This window comes from Macrobrachium nipponense, chromosome 1 (genome assembly GCF_015104395.2).
Source record: "Macrobrachium nipponense isolate FS-2020 chromosome 1, ASM1510439v2, whole genome shotgun sequence".
NCBI lineage: Eukaryota > Metazoa > Arthropoda > Malacostraca > Decapoda > Palaemonidae > Macrobrachium > Macrobrachium nipponense.
Genome location: NC_087200.1, coordinates 33,449,001 through 33,466,705, shown reverse-complemented (window position 1 = coordinate 33,466,705; position 17,705 = coordinate 33,449,001). Strand labels below are relative to the sequence as shown.

General features: G+C 43.6%; 1 protein-coding gene across 1 annotated transcript in view; it reads left to right on the top strand.

The window, feature by feature from the left end:
* LOC135219223 (fanconi-associated nuclease 1-like) overlaps positions 1-16,336 on the top strand; it is a 93,143-nt gene extending 76,807 nt beyond the window's left edge. Inside the window, exon 5 of the mRNA XM_064255808.1 lies at positions 14,607-16,336. Within this exon, the coding sequence (XP_064111878.1) occupies positions 14,607-15,448 (842 nt within the window). The 3' untranslated portion in view covers positions 15,449-16,336. The remainder of the gene's footprint in view (positions 1-14,606) is intronic.
* The last annotated feature ends 1,369 nt before the right edge of the window (positions 16,337-17,705 follow it).

Here is a 17,705-nt window from a genome sequence, read left to right as displayed (position 1 = left end):
AGGGTTGTTAACCACCTAACCAAACACCTACCACTCGGCGGTTGCCGCGAGTTTTGAAAAATCTGCTGGACCGATGGAGACTATAGCTATATATATATAACTGCCAGGTAAGTATTCATAAAACTTTGTTTTATCATAAATACTTCATTTTCTATTAGCCTTGTTCCTGGTTCTTTGTCAATACTACCTGCTCCTTTACCCAGCTTCCTTGCTTCCGAACCTAACTTCATTGCCAATCTGTAGTGTAGAATTGATACAAGATTTGAATTGATTGTGAATCGCGTACACAGTTAGCCATGTCTGTGAAGGTCTTTATGGACCATAAGAGTTTCGGTGCCGCACGGTGGTGCCTAGTGGCAGTACTGTGTCTCTTAAGAAAAGTCAATGACATACTCCCCTAAACCTAGGAGGAGTCAAACTGAAAGCCTAAGGGAGGTCACTGGGATCTGTCCACGGCTAGTCACCCCCTTGTCTGAACCTGCTGCAAGTTCCAAGGTTCCAGCAAAGTGCTATTGGAAAGGCATATAGTAGTTGGAAGTGCATCATCTTTCATCAAGTTCAGATGAGTTTTCTCCCAGATGTCAATGGCGCTTTACGGACGTATCATGCCCACTGGAAAAGCATGCAATAGATATGTCTCAACACCCTCCAGTGCCGTGTAAAAGAACCAGGGACCCTGTATCCAGCTCTCGTCCATCATGCAGTCATTGTGATAGTCCAGAGGGATTTTCTTCCTGTCTTCCCTTTGCAGAGAATCAGGGTGTGGCTCCCAAGCACCTGTCCTCCAGTAAGTGCCCTCTATCTCAAGTAAACTCTTATCCTGAGCACCCTCAGAAGCCCGGGTCTTATCTGGCGCCCGAACGCCCTTCAGTGCCAGGAGTTGACTTTAATGATTTACAACTTTCGTCTGAGTGGCCGAATGTGCCTAAGCACCTAGTAGTGCCAAATCATTCTGCAGTTTCAGAGCACCACGGAGCGCCCAAGCGTTTCTCTGTGCAAGGACGCTCAGTATCTTATGATTCTTTAGTAGGAATAGAGCGCCTTCCTTCCGCTCAATTTAATTATGATGGAGACTTTTCGGATATTTCTTCACTATACTCTGTTTTTTTTCATCTGTCCATCCGCCTGTGGTGTTTTTGTATGGTAACACTGCGTCCCGGGCTTTAGATAGTTACATTCAGCTTGCATTCAGCGATTATAATAATATCCTATTTCGAATATTAACGGTGTAATTCGCATACAGTAAATTATTAAAACACTTTTCAGTTGCAAATGTACACCCAGATATCCTTTTATTTACCTAAAACTTACACATAGCATAACTATCTAAAGCCCGGGATGCAGTGTTACCATACAAAAACACCCCAGGCGAATGGACAGATGAAAAAAAAACAGAGTATAGTGGGAACTCCTTCAGTTGGCCTTCCACCTACTACTACTGCACATAGCTCTCCCTCTCTTCCGGTGGCTCCTCCTTTTTATATGCAAGCGCCTCCTATGGTGGATCCAATTCAGAGCAAGCTGAACAAGCTGGATAATATTTTAAACCTGCTTAAGAAGACTCCTTCAGCTCCTCAGCTGCCAGACTTAGCTTTGTCCCGTTTCCTTGGATGAATATGATGATGTCCTTGTTTTAAGATACTTGCCCCTTGGCCTACATGTCTTTACTTAAGTAGAGGCAGCCCCTGGTTACTAATGGGTTTCAACCCTGGGGCCTTGACGGTACTGAAAATCGTTGCTAACCAAAATTCAAAAGTCTACGGGTGTCGTAATCCACCTTATAGGGCCCTAGACTGGCTAACGATGCCATAGACAGTGTCACGGCCAGATATTTTTCCCTAATATGTAATAACTCTCATGAAAATGTGGAATGTGGAATTTCATTTACCTAATCATTTACTATGGTCTGCATGGTAGTTCTACAAATTTTTAATGTCAGGTTTGATGAACTTATAGGTGAAAAAAAAAGTCACCCTTTTCAGAATACTAACATTTCCTCCATAAATATCTTCTTGTTAAATGAGTTAAAAAAGTATCGCTAGTAACATTATAATCGTTACTTAAACATTACAGCTATAAACAACTGAATGAAAACTTGTTTTGCTACAACAACTGAACCGAATCTGATAACAATGTTTTGCTTGTATTTCAGCATTCATACTATAGTAAATAATTACTATTGTGGTTATGTTATATACTACATTAATTAAGAAGGATTGGACTGATATATTTTTACATTATACATTTATTTGCTATGGATAAAATAAAGGCACAGGAATATAGTAGAGGCAGTCCCCAGTCGGCGAACTCGGGTTAATGGTGATCCGGTTTTATGGTGCTTGTCTAGCACCATGAAATTGAAGATTTATGGCACTATAACTGGCCAAGTTTCTGTTAATGGTGCCATAAGGTGTTGATCATAGAATTATGGCGTCATAACTAACACGCTAACAGAGGCGCCATGAACCGAAACTTGGTGACATAAGCGCCATAAATCGCCAAGTTTTGGTTAATGGCAGTGTTTACTAATGAGCACTCCTTCAAGAGCAGCACTCCTTCAAGAACAGAACCCTATAGCCGATAACTGGCGACTGCCTCTGCTGCTAAATTTAAGCTGCATTTGTAGCTGAAGCTGAGAAAACAATCTTTACACTATTAATGAGTATAAATCATTTATCTTGCATCAGTAACATGGATGAAACTTGACTGCAAATTATAGCGGAGAAAAAAGTATTTTAAATAAAAATAATTCTGGGCATGGAAGAACAGACTTTACTGTTGTTTTCACACTGATAAAAGATAAATACGTAAAACTTGTGTTATGATGAAATAGGGTAAAAATGGCAAAAAATAAAATTAATTAAAAAAAAAAAAATATGCTCCCAGTCCATCTATTAAAGGAAAAATAACTAAATCTAGTTCACAACAAGCAGTATTTGTCATATTTTGACTTTAAAACACTTCATGCAAAGAAACATAATCTTATCCCATAAAACTGGAATTTTTAAGAGATTAATTTACGCTAAATAGAAGCAAGAAATTCGCTCTGAAGTGAGTTGAATGCAGCAAAATAAACTTACCTCTGTCACCTGATTTTTCAAATCAAAACATGATTGCATTTGCACCATCTATTAACAATAAGATAACTAAATCTATTTCACAACAAGACATATTCATGTTTAAGTCATATTTTGACTTTAAAATACTTCATTTAATGAAACATAACCTTTCCTTATAAATAGAGTTTCTAGAGATTAATTTATGCTAAAGAGAAGCAAGAAAATTGCTCTGAATTGCGTTCAATGCAGCTAAATAAACTTACCTCCATCAACTGATTTTTCCAAACCAAAGCATGATCAGTTTGTTTGTATTTATAAGATCCACCTCTAGTGTTGTAACCTGTACCATCTTGTTGGAAGTTGCTATCAAAAGTCTTCCAAAATGTTGAGAACAATTGTTGCTGTTGTGCCTATAAGTCTTATGAGAACCCTGTGGCAAGCATCCTATGACTTCCTAGAGTGGCGCCTAAAAGCGCAAATTGGAGGGCTCCAACTAGTCATTTCCCAATGTAGCTTCATTATTACATCATAACCCTTTCTGCAAAGACCTGTTGAGGAGTCTTTTGTGGTTAAAAACTTAATGAGCAAGCACACCAACAGAACTGTATGAGAGTACTCTCTTTTGAGAAAAAGAAGGAGGTTAGGGGGAAGTACTCTCTTTTGAGAAAAAGGAGGAGGTTAGGGGGAAAAAATCCAAAACTTACCCTTACCCAACCCAAATAGGCTCACTTAACAAGGTAAGCCTTCAGTCACTCAAAAACGTTTTTTGCTCAAAAAACAGGTAGGTATTCAGAAGGGATGATGCCTCACAAATGGACAACAACAACAGCAAGAAACTTTTTCACAAGGTCCAAAGACCCTCTTATAGGAAGTAGAAAAGCAGCAAATGGAATGACTATTGAGGGCAGAGGTAGAGGAGGAGGTAGATACCAACAGGAATGGTATGGTTGAGGGTCGACTTCAGTGACACCACAGGCAATTGAAGTCCTCTCTATGGGAACACAGCATTGATTTTAAATGGGCTGGGAAGGGAAGTCTCACCCCTCCCCCTCCTGTAAAGGGATTCTTCCAAAAACCAGACCCCTCTTTGGAATGTTAGGTGCAAAGAGTACCTGTTATTGACAGATATTTGTCAATAAGCATGTCTAAGTGTCCCCAAAAAGGATTCCTCCAAAAGTAGAGTGATCCTAGACGTATCAACATTGAACATGCATACTGTATACTATATTTTCTGAATAACTACTGTTGCCCTAGTACATTCAATTATTCTAAAAGGGACTTAGGTCTGAAAGATCCATACTGACATGTCCCTGTCGTCATTCCCTTCCGTCCCTTCCTAAGGCTCTGGATAGGGAAAGATATGTACAGGTTCAATGCCATGCTCTGTGGGCTAAACATAGGCTTTGTCCTAAGCTTTGACAGTAACGGTAATTCTTTGGGAAATCAGAAATACAACTAATAGCCCACCTTAGATGACTTGTCGATCTGGGGGCCCACAAAATATGTGCTTGAAAAACCTAAGAGCAGTGGTCAACTGACTACAGTCAAAAGGTTTTATGATAAATTGGCAAAATCTCACCTCACACCCAGCACACTTTCAATAGCTAGGACTATGTTGGGATACTTTTCATGGCTCATAGTCTCCCCCCCATCATACTCGAAACAGTGAGGCAAGTACTCAAAACATGCCCTGCACAGCCCAGTTTCCCAACAGCAGATTTAGTACAGGCAGTCCCCTGTTATCGCCAGGGTGTTTTTAAGTGAAACCCACCATTAACCGAAACTTGGCGATTTATGGCGCTGATAACAGTTAATGGCACCCCTGTTAGGTATGTTATGGCGCCATAGCTCTATTATTAGCACCTTATGGTGCCATAACTCTGTCATCAGCATCTCATGGCACCAATGACAAACTCAGTCCATTACGGCGCTAGACAAGCACCATAAAACCGGATTGGATTAACAGAGTCCGCCGATAACCAGGGACTGCCTGTACTTGGATTACAACAAATGAATGTGAACAAATTCTAACATCCTAGCAACAAACAAGATGTGAGACCAACCTCACCAAAAGATTGAAAAAGTTGAGGGGATACTTTGGCCTTGATCCTGGAAGGAATCTTGCGATACAGCTCACCCTGACTCCTCAGTCTGTATGAATGACAATACACACAGATGCCTTGTTGGGAGGAGCATCAGTTGGCAAGGTGGTGTTCAGCTACTCTAAGGAATTGTTGTATCAATTTCCTGGAGCTGATGGCTGTTGTTTTGTCTCTCAAGAAACTCAGATCTCCAGAAATGACACTGTCGCTTTCCCTCACAGCTGCCAACACCGATCGCTGGGTCTCCATCTTGAACTCCATCTTCCTGATGAAATGATTCAAGGTGGATAAGTTGATCACACCCCTGATGCCTTGGGCACCAAGAAGCAAGATGATGTGACTGTAAAACCCCGGAGACGGACGCACCACTTCCTCTATTGCATCTTCCACACTTTTCCCCTGAGAGCCAGGAACTTCGGAGAATCTGGGGGATACACCTGCCTGAGCAGAGGTTTGTCCAAAAGCGAGGGAGAGAAGTCAAATGGTAGTAGATACCCCACCCGAAGGACATTTACTACCCACTTCTCCACCCCATAACTCTGCCACTTGGCCCACTGGCCCGCCAAGCAACCCCCCCACCTGTGGCATAGGAGAGGGAGAGGCACCCAGCCTATCGACAACCTGTTATTTCTGCCCCTGGAGGCCCTTCTTGACCTGTAAGAGTGGGAGTGAAAGGGATGTTGGTCCTCTGACTTAGACTGGGGCGAATGGGAAGGCCCTGCTGAAACCGAACTCCTAGACGGCCTACCAGATGACGATCTCCGTGATTGCTGCTGAGCAGGGGGAGGAGGAGGGGTAGGACGTCTCTGAGAACGAGACTGACTTTGACACAGCCTGGTACACTAACCTGTCTTTCGTGTCAGCCCGGGGTCTGTTTATCGTGTCCTCCACCACAGTCCAAGGGAACAGGAACCGAGATTCTAAAAGGTCCCCATTCCTTAACCAATCTTGCTATTCTAGACAAAGCCACATCTCTTCTGATCAGAAGATTAGCCCACAAGTTGACGCTGAGGTGTGCGAGATATGAGAACGCCTTGCCCCCCAGACTGCAACAAACTGGCTAGAGAAGAAGCACTCACCAACCCCTCTGGGGACCTGTCAGACACTATCTTGGCAATGACCATTGACCAGAAGTCCAACCATGACACAGTCTGTAACATGGAGGCTGCCATAGACTCCAAAGCTGAGGCATCCTGCAGAGACAAGGATTGCGCCACCGACCTCACCTGCTTCAAAGTCAATCCTGGCTTCAGACGAATGACGTCTGGGTTAAGATGACGAGACAAGAAGTAGGCAGAGTTCGTAGCATAATACTTCCTATGCCTCGTGAGTGGAGGGGAAGCAACTTGGAAGAACCCCTTGACCGAAGAGACCAGTCCCAATCTGGGAAGCTGAAACGATGACTTGGGATTTTGCGTAGCCCCCAGCAAGGCTTCCAAGCAAGGAGTGAAAGACAACAGAGCCTGAGTACTACTCTCCAAATTGTTGAACCTACGAATGAGATCGACAACTTCAGTAAAGGAAGACAAAAACTCTTGTGTGTCTCTTTCCTTCTGCTCCGGCAATGGAGACCAACGACGAGAATAAGATGCAGGCTCATCCAACACGCCTTCCTCATGCAGACCACCAGAAGAGTCAGCAGCCAAACAGCCCGAAATGCCAGCCGACCTGTCTGGGCTGGAGCCAAGCGCCAACTCCTGTGACGAACCAACCATGACACTAGGAACATTACTACACACACCCCCAATAGATGACTCGCGTATGTGGCCACGTATGTGTCCATGCAGGCGGACACATGTACGTGCGAAGGAGAGGTGTCTCGAACACTTAACGAAGAGCGAGAATTCCTTGGAGTCGAACCCTGGACAGCATCAAGGGGAGGGAGAGACGAACACTCCGGCTGCACTACTTCCGCATTCACAACCTTGGATCTCTTCACAGGCACCTTGAGCTCCTTACATCAAAGAATAGGCCCTGGTGCTGAAGAAGCAGCAACATGGGCACAAACGTGCGGGGTTGCAACACACTTGCGACTCTATGCAGAGGATGAAGCAGCCACTGCAGATTGCACAGGGATGAAACACTAACACTCTCAGACAAAGAAAAGGGAAAGTCATTAACCTTCCAATGCTTGATACACCGACGCGGCGGAGATTGGGAAGAAGGAGAGGATGACAGCACTGACTCCTTACACATTCTTTTGGCAGGAGGGGGCCATGCAACATGCTTGCTCCCAGTCTTCTCTCTCATCTCAAGTTGGGCCCATGCTCTGCCCGTTTGCTGAGGTACCTCGACAATTGGTTGGTCTTGGCAGGTTCCAGAGAGAAGCTGCTGCAGGACACAGATCGTCTGCTTCAGTTTTGTTTGGAACTTGGCATCTTGGTAAACCAAGAGAAGTCAAACCTCGTACCCAGTCAAAGGATTCTCTATCTGGGCATGGTTATTGATACGGCTGTCACAAGAATTTTTCTGTCGGATCAGAGGTTGGAGAAGTTGTGAGTGGTGGTGCGTGACTTCCTATTGCAACCAAATCAGTTAGCTCATCAATGGCAGGTTCTTCTGGGAATTATGTCTTCTCTGGAGAAGCTGGTCCCTCATGGGCGACTTCATCTTCGGTTTCTGCAATGGAGACATTGAATTCTGGTCTCCGGTGAGGGACTTGCCCCTAATAAGGGTTCCTCTGTCCCTGGAAGTGAGAGAAGACCTTCGTTGGTGGTTGGACGACCGGAATCTCTTGAAGAGTGTTCCTCTACGTTCTCTTCCCCTGCACTTTATTGTTTTCAGACGCCTCCCTTGCAGGTTGGGGTGCTCATTTGGGTGGCCTCATTACTTCGGGCGTTTGGAGTTTGGAGGACAAACAGCAGCATTCCTTCAGACCCTTTCTGGGTATGAAGGAATTTCGGGAGAAAGTAGAGGGTCATTCTGTTGTTCTCATGTCAGACAATACCATGGTGGTCGCTTATGTGAGCAAGCAGGGGGGCCTGGTTTCACGTTAACTTCACGTCTTGACAGCCGAGGTTCACCAGTGGGCGGTCAGCAGTTCGGTAGAGCTCTCAGCCAGGTATATTCTAGGCAGAAGGAATGTGGTCGCAGATAAGCTCAGTCATCGGGATCAGATCCTAGGCCGTGGCAGACAAGCTCTTCAAGGTTTGTGGGAGATGCACCCATGCTGGACCTCTTTGCAACCAGGTTCAACAGGAAACTGGAGATATTCTGTTCGCTGGTTCCGGATCCTCTGGTGTTAACAGAAGACACGTTCCAACATCCCTGAGACAACCTGGAGGTGTATACCTTCCCTCCTTTTTGTTTGATCCGTCAAGTCCTGAACAGGTTGATGAGTCTCAGGATGATTTTGGTAGCCCCTCTGTGGCCACAGAGGGAATGGTTTCCGGATCTGCTGTCGTTGTTGTCGAAGGTGCCAAGGAAGATTCCCCCCTAGCAGCATCTTCTTTGTCAGCCACACTTAGAAAGATTCCACCAGTCAGTAGAATCCGTCTCTTCATGGTTGGAGGCTATCAAGTATCTCTTCTGAGCGAGAGGCTTTTCTCAGAGGACAGCAGGGCATATGTCCAGCAGTCTCAGAAAATTTACTTCTGCCATTTACCAAGGGAAATGGGCGATTTACTGTGATTGGTGTCGTAAACGGAGTTTTTCTTCACTCACGACCTCTATTCAGCACATAGCAGACTTTTTTACCTTCTTCAGGATGAGAAAGGTTTGTCTGTTTCCGCCATTAGAGGTTACAGAGCGACCCTGAGTTTAGTGTTACATCTTAGAGGTATCGACATCTCATCCTGGGAGCTCTCCTTGCTAGTTAAGGGGTTTGAACATGGAGGCTATCAAGTATCTCTTCTGAGCGAGAGGCTTTTCTCAGAGGACAGCAGGGCATATGTCCAGCAGTCTCAGAAAATTTACTTCTGCCATTTACCAAGGGAAATGGGCGATTTACTGTGATTGGTGTCGTAAACGGAGTTTTTCTTCACTCACGACCTCTATTCAGCACATAGCAGACTTTTTTACCTTCTTCAGGATGAGAAAGGTTTGTCTGTTTCCGCCATTAGAGGTTACAGAGCGACCCTGAGTTTAGTGTTACATCTTAGAGGTATCGACATCTCATCCTGGGAGCTCTCCTTGCCAGTTAAGGGGTTTGAACAGTCATGTTCTTCTAGTGAGCTCAAGCCCCCAAAGTGGGATGTTTCCTTGGTCTTGAGAAGTTTTCCTAAAGCTCCGTATGAGCCTTTGTCTCATTCATCTGACAGGAACTTGACAATCAAAACAGTTTTCCTCCTGGCCTTGGCTTCTTTGAAGAGAGTTGGGGAGCTACACAGCCTGAGCTATGATGTGAAGCACCCCAGGGGTTGGGGGTCAGTGTCCTTCGAATTTGTCCCGGAATTCGTAGCTAAGACCCAGAATCCCTCGGTGCAGAATGATATGTTTGCCTCCTTTTCCATTCCATCACTGGACGACTTTGTGGGCGGTGATTCTCAAGAACTTTTGCTATGTCCTGTCAGGGTTCTGCGTTGCTATCTTAAAAGGACATGACATCTTAGGCCAGGTTGTTGTTGGCTTTTTGTTAGCATGGGGCGTACGAAGAAAGAGGTGTGCAAGAATACAATCTTTTGAATATGTGAAGCTATCAGACAGGCGTATTTGACTCATGATGATTCCGCCGCCACGTCTGTGTAGGCTAGAGAATATGACGTTAGGGGTATTGGTTCCCTCTGGCTTTCAAGAAGAATTGGCTGTTCATAGAGTTCTGAGCGCTGGTACTTGGTTACGCCAGTCCACATTCACCTCTTTCTGACTTAAAGATGTTGCCCACAGATCTATGGACACGTTTTCCCTGTGGTGGCTGCTCACCAGATTGTGTAACTCATCATTGCCCTTAACAGGGCACATTTGTATCTTACTTAAGATGATTTTGTGGATGAGAGAATGAGCGAGTTGGATGGTCTCTTTCTTTCTCTTGTACCTTTCCTTCTTCCTACGGGTGGGTTGAGGAATAGACACTTTATTTGCTTAACTGGTCTGATACAGGTGAGTAAGGTAGTCATACTGATAGTTTGGTTGCTTGGTATACAAATAACCAACCCTCTATTCGGTAGCATATACTTTGCTCCTTAGCAAGGGGGAGTAAGGAGTAGTAACAAACCCTGGTGCATTGGTTTGTTATTGAACAGTCAAGGTTGCTCTTTAGTTCCCTATGCAATGATTCGTCCCATGGATCATTGTAGGTAACCCAGGGGCCGAGTTGTTTGATATCTGTACCTCCCACCAAGTATAATTCTATCCTATTGTTAAGACTGAAGGGTTGTTTGCGTATGAACAAATGACAAATTTTCTAAGACAATTTGTATTTTTCATAGCTACAAACCTGAGGTCTTAATGTTTTACTGCCCACCTCTAGACACCCCTCTGTCTTCCTAAAGACATCTTGGGTTGGGAAAGACTGAACGCGGTGGCGTGGGTGCATGGTCCTTGACCAGTTTTCACCCGATATATGCACGCATTGCCAGATCTCACAAGATTCCTTGCTTTTCATCTACGATTTAACTGGATCCAGCTAGGCGCTGGAAAATTATCCTATTGTCGAGACCTTAGGTTTGTAGCTATGAAAAATACAAATTGTCTTTGAAAATTTGTCATTTTTCTTATATACAAACCTGAGGTCTCAACAATAGGATAATTTTCTAGCGCCTAGATGGATCCGGTTAAACAATCGGAGATTGTGAAGCAAGGAATCTGTGAGATGTGGTAACACCTGCATATTTCAGGTGAAAATTGGTCACAGACCACGCTCCCCACGCTACCACAGTCTGGGTGAGTGACGTGATTGCTCACTCTCCATCCAACCTGATTGTTTTTCCCGTGTTCGCTCTTTTGCTTGTCTGTGTGTTTGTATTATTATGGCTTCCTCTGTGTCTTTTTGGCCTCGCCAATGTATGTGCCCGGGGATTCAAGGTTTCCCGTGTTCTCGTTTCATGGCTTCTTCAGCTACGAACCCCCATTCCACATGCAGTAGGTGTTTTTCTAATTTCTGTACTATAATGAATCCCTGCTCGGAATGTCGTGCGTGGGTCAAAATCACAGTGGAAGTTATTTTATAGTAAGAGGGAGCATCGTAGAGTTTCGTCTCTCCCTTCGTGGGAAGAGTTTTCATCTCACCCAGATGCTTCGTCTTCCTCCTGTCACACCCCATGATGCTAGAGTTTGTGTGCCTGTGTATCCTTCCTTTTTTTCCATCGATTTGTCGTTATGAGTATCGGGAGGCCGGAGGAGGCTATTTTATCAGTTTCTTCTCTTTCAGAATTGGAGGCATCCAAAATGGCGGTGCTCTGGGCGTCGCTTGGTCTACGGGGTTCACCCTCCTTGGAGGGTTTGCTGATGCATTTCATGGAAGCTCACCCCCCCGCCCCTCAGGCCTCCACAGCTCTACCTCCTCCCCCTGGCCTTCTCTATGTTGGTGCCCACAGGCAGCCATTTGGTAATGCGCTGTCTGAGTATCATCTTATCGCCCCGCCAGTGAAGCCCGCCACTAGCTTGGATCAGGGGGAGGCCGTGACGTCTCTCCCAGCACCATTGGTGACATCACTCTCGGTTCCATCAGTGACGTTACTTTCACCAGTGATGTCACTTCCAGTTTCTTCAGTGACATCACTCCCTGCTATGTCGGTGTCGTTGGCTGGGGCTGCTGAGATGCCTCACTCCTCTGTGTCATCATTGTTTGCTCCTGTGACGTCATCTCTGCCATCCAGGACATATCCTCGTCTATCCGTGTTGTCTGCATCATCTCTTGCGGATCCGTCTGAGGCTTTATGTCAGGCAGTTCTTAAGAGATTGGACTCTGTTTTGGAGTATGGATTTGCTACCTTCTCTGATTGAGCAAACGTGTTGCGTCGCCTTCCCCTCTCCTGCCAATAGGGTGTGTAAGGAAGGAGTGGTGTCTTCCTCCCCTCCATCTCCACCGTGTTGGTGTATCAAGCATCGGAGGTTAAGGACTTTGTTATTTCTTCATCAGCACGTGAAGAGCGGCAGGTCCGTGTTCCTGAGTGTTAGTGTTTCGTCTCCATTCCCTGTGCAGTCTGCTGTTGCTGTGTCATTGTCTACTTTGGGACACGAGTGTGTTGCGGCCTTGCACGTACAAACGCATGTTGGTGATTTGTATGCTGCTTCTGCTCCAGTGCCTATTCGTCATTGTAAGGATCTTAAGGCACCTGCGAAAAGATTGAAAATTGTAAATACGGAAGTAGTTCAGTCGGGGTGTTTGCCTTCCCCTCTTGATGATGCTGTTCGTGGCTTTTCTGTCGTACGTACGTGTGTCTGCTTCGCACGGACATGAACATGCACCTGAGTCATCTATTGCGAGTGTTCGTAGTAGTGTTCCTAGTGTTGTGATTGGTTTGTCGTAGGAGTTGGTGCGTGGCTCCAGTCCGGACAGGTCTTTGTTGTCTGTGTTGGCTGGTGCCCCAGGTTCTTTGGCTACCGGGTCTGCAGTTGGTTTGCAAGAGGAAGGTGTGTTGAATAAGCCTGCATCTTCTTTTCGTTGTTGATCTCATTCGTGGGTTCAACAATCTGGAGAGTACAACTTGGGCTCGGTCGTCTTTCACTCCTACTTCCTTGCAAGATCCTAAGTCATCTTTTCAGCTCCCTTTATCGGGGCATGTCCAGTCAGTCTTGCAGAAGGTGAACGCCTCAGTGTCAGACAGGGGGTTCTTCTAAGTTGCTTCCTCCACCCCTCACGAGGCATAGGAAGTATTACACTACGAACTCTTGTCTGCTTGTTGCCTTTGACACCTTAACCCAGATGTCATATGTCTCAAGCCAGGGTTGACTTTGGAGCAGTAGAGGTCGGTGGCGCTGTCCTTGTCACCGCAGGATGCTTTGGCGATGGAGTCTACAGCAGCCTCCATGCTCCAGATGGAGTTGTGGTTAGACTTGTGGTCGACGGCCATTGCCAAGATTGCATTTGACAGGTCTGCAGAAAGGTTGGTGAGTGCATTTTCTCTTGCCAGCTTGTTACAGTCTGGGGGCAAGGCATTTTCTTATCTTGCTCATCTTAGTGTCAATTTGTGGGTTAATCTTCTGCTGATCAGAAGAGACGCAACATTGTGCAAGATGGTGAGATCTGTTGACCCTGAGTCCTTGTTGGCACTCAGGAATTGGGATTTGTTGGATTCTCAGTTCCTGTTTCCTCGGACTGAGCTGGAGGACGCAATAGACTGGTGGCAAGCTGACACGAAGGACATGATGGTGAACTAGGCTGTCTCCAAGTTGGAGTCTCGTTCTCGGAGACATCACCCTCCTCCTGTTCAGCAACAAATGCAGAGATCGTCGCCTAGTAAGCTGTCTAGAAGTTCGGCTTCGGCAGGGCCCTCTCATTCATTGTCTCAGCCTAAGTCGGATGACCAACGTCCCTTTCGGCCCCACTTTTACAGGCCAAGGACGGGCTCCAGGGTAGAAATAAGGGGGGTCATCTATAGGTTGGGTGCCTCTCCCTCTCCTTTGCCAAGAACGGTGGGGGCGGGGGCTGACGGGCCAGTGGGCCAAGTGGTGGCACTTCCTCTCCGGGAGGAAGTGCAGAAAATGCTGGACAAGGGTGCGAGAGAGGAAGGGGTGCATCCATCAAAGCACTGAAATTTTAGCTGCAACAGATGAGGAAGATTCGGGCCCCCTCCTATCACCTGTGGTGCTCTGTGAGGAACCTGTCAAGCCCAATGTCTAAGAATGTCTTGGCATTATTCTTGAGAAATCAGATTGTGGAGGCTCATTCTCAGTTTAAAGTGTTAGCTTTTAATTCACAAAAAGTGAAACCTCATGAAGTAAGAGGAGTGGCAACTTCACTTTCTTTTAAGCATATCCTCTATTTGGATTCCATTATCCAAGTGACATACTGGAAATGCAAATCAGTGTTTGTTTCTCATTATCTGCGTGAAATCGAAACGGTTTATGACAACTGCAGTACCCTAGGTCCGTATTTAGGGGCTTTTTCTAAAGCACTTCATGCAAACCCATTAATCAAATGGAATAATGCTCTCCCCTCACTTTGGCTTTGTATCTTGTCACAATCAAGTGTGGACTTCTTCCTCCAAAAGAAAAAGCATGCATATTGGTCTTCTCTTCTGGAAGGCTATGTTAAGTGTAACCTGGATTTTACATTAACAGGTTTGTATGAAAAATGTTTTATGGTATAACAACTTTTTGTTACATAACTTTTACAAATAATTATATCAATCATCATCCTATAATCTTATCAGTGACAGCATGTATCATGTGCTGAAAAACAAATGCTCAAGTACAAGAACTTGAAAATAATTTTATGTATGTAGTGAATACTAATTGCATTGTTCCTTATACAGTTTTGAAGTGTTTTAATTTGTTCACCCATATATTTTATCAGTTTACATATGGAAAAATTAGCTTATTAATTATTATTTCAACATTACAGCAATAGGAGCAAAGAAAATGAAATTGGCCTCACCACGAAGAATCTCACCCAAGAAGAAACAGTCCCCAATTAAAGTTAGGCCCATTGAAGGTGACACAAAGAGTAAGCCAAGAAAGAGACGGCAGAGTAAGAAAAAAGAAAAAGTTTCAGATAACCAGGAAGAACAGATTCCAGAATCAATCAGATCATCTAAGATTAAAGATGATAAGGAAGAGGACAATTTCCAAAAGATAACCAAAAGGTCAAATAAAGTCCTAGGTGAGAGAGAGAAAGAGAAAAGTTCAAATCCACCAAATAATCTCTCTCTGAAAGAAAGCACTTCAGTATTAAAAAGGAAGCAAACAAGAAATAGTACTAGGAATAAAGAGGACAAGGAAAAATTAGAAATATCAAGTCATGTAAATGCTAGTAGAGAGAATATGAATACAAAATTACAAGAAAAGACAACAAAAAAATTAAAAGCAGTGGATAATAGAGTAAGTTTAAATATGCAAAAGAACTTGAAAAATACTAATAATGTAGAGAATATTTCAAATCCATCAAAGAAGCGGCAGAAAGATGCTGACGTAGAGGATGAAGAGGATTTAATGCCACCAAAGAAGCAGGCAAGAAATACTAATGAGAGACAAGTGAAGATGAAAGCTCTAAAGGAACAGCCAAAAAAGGTTCACTTGGAGAAAAACGATAGTTTAAAACAAGCTCAAAACCCAAAGATTTCACAAGCTAATGAGGTACATAAAAAAGGTTTAAAGACGAGAGATGTCAAAAATAAAACTAAAATACTTAATACTGAAAGATTTCATAGCAACCCTAGACGATCCCACAGGAACCAACAAGAATGAGGACCAATATTAATGCTACAGTATATGATAGATAACTTTTTTATTTGTATATGCAAACAAATTTTTTTATTTATATATGAAAAACTTGTTTTAATTATATAAAGAGCTTGAAAATATGCACCGAATTCATTAAAGTTTTTATCTATTTTGTTAGTGGTGTTGTCACATGGCTTCCTATAATGGCCCAGTTTTACAGCATAATTCTACATAATTGTCACTGTAACTATGGTACAGTTTTATTGTATCAAAAGATTTGTTCTTAAATGAGGTACAGTTTTTGGACTGTATTTACATGGGTTTCAACATTATTGCATGCATGGCAAAAATATTCATTTTTCCTTTATTGTAAACTAAACTTCTAAACAATTATACCAGTATTTGTTTCCAGAGAATTAAATTTTATTCTATTAAACTACTATACCAAAATTTTAATTGTAGTATTCTATTAAAGTATACCAGATTTAACAAGAAATTTATATTTTTCTTAACATACAAATTTACACTTTTGTATATGGAGTATTTCTTGCGCATAGCTATGCTTGGCCGTTTCTAGACTAGTCTCAAAACAAAACCTTTACCTCTAACCTGGGATGCTCACAGTCTGACTTCCACTGTGTGAATTAGTCCATGCTTATCGTTGGACCTGCCTTCATAGGAGTAGGAGATCGGTCTATGTGGGGCAGTATAAAGAGGATAACTGCTGGATTACAAAAGTTTTTTTTTTATTAATTTTAACGGATTTCCAGTTGGCATTAGAAGATTATTCTAACGTTAAGACTGAAGGTTTGTTAGTTATGAAAAATACAAATTGATTAAAAAATTTGTCATGTTTGCATGTTGGGAAAAATACAAATTTCTTTTTCAATTTGGTATTTGTTCCAATACAAATGCTCCTTACTTTCCACCTTCTAACACTTGATTCATAGTGCAACTGCAAGGTTTTCCTCCTGTTACACCTTTCAAACCTTTTACTGTCAATTTCCATTTCAGTGTTGAATGACCTCATAGGTCCCAGTGCTTGGCCTTTCGCCTAAATTTTATATTCAACTCAACTCAATACAAATACTCCCCTTTACGTACTTTCATATAAGAAGCTTCACCTATAAGTGGGAGGCTGATCACTCCCTAACAATACCATAGACTGGTTTGTCCCTCCAATTCTTAAACCTGTAGAACAACGTCGTGTGGAATGTATTTCAGACTTGATCTGCAGGACAGGACGGAGAAAAAATTTATCTCATGATGGAGCTCTATGTCTTATGATGGAGCTGTGGTAAAGTGATACGCCTTTAAATTACTTGTACTGCCACTACTGGACCCAAAGTGAATGTCTAAAGACTTGTGTGCTATGTCCTTTAGGTAGAAAGAGGTGAAGGTCATCTGTCTCTTCTTAACTCTGGCACTGATTTGTTGTACAAAGTAGTTTTTTCTAAAGGCTACTGTGTGCCTTGACTCTGGCTTGTGTAGGCCCCTCTCTCTTCTGAAGAGTACACCCTTCTTATTAATTCTTTCAGTCGGAAGGAGATAGTGTTCTTTGATATTTTTTTCCAGACTGTACTTACAAACAACCTATGGCAGGTTGGCCTACGGCAGGCTGTCCATTTTTGGTAGGTTTTCAAAACCTTGAGTGGACACCGAACCATTTTGTCCTGTTCATTCCCTATGAAATCCTCGAGGGAGGGAACAGAAAAGCCATCGAACCTTGAGTCGAGTGTTGCAGGGTTCTGAGGTTGCTCTGATTGGTTCATAGAGATTTCTCTGCAGTAAGGGCTTTTCTCAAAATTTTTCACCATGTCTGACAACTCCCATGGTGTCGCTAAATTATGTCTCTTGATTTGAACACCTGGAGAGGGCAGCCCTATAGTTTTTAATTGCAGACACAGAAAGATGTTTCTTGTGGCACAGGAAAAGGAGGAATTCTGCTACATCCTTCACAGCTGCTTTGAGATATATGCCCCTCTCACTGCACCAATAAAGTAAGACCTTCCACTTTCCCTGGTACAGGGGACTGGCAATAACTGCTACAACTTCTCTTGATAAACCTTTTTTTCTAAGCAGTTACTGGATTACTTCCATCTGTGAAGCTAGAGGGAGTGTATTGCCTGATGTACTAGGCCGCTGTGTTCTTGCCTCAACATGTGGCCATGTTGGAGCTACCAGCATCATCCTCAGTCCCTGAGACATGAACAACCTGTTGACGACTTTCTGTATCTTGTTAAATGGAGAAAAAATTATTTGTCCAGGTTGTCCCACTTGT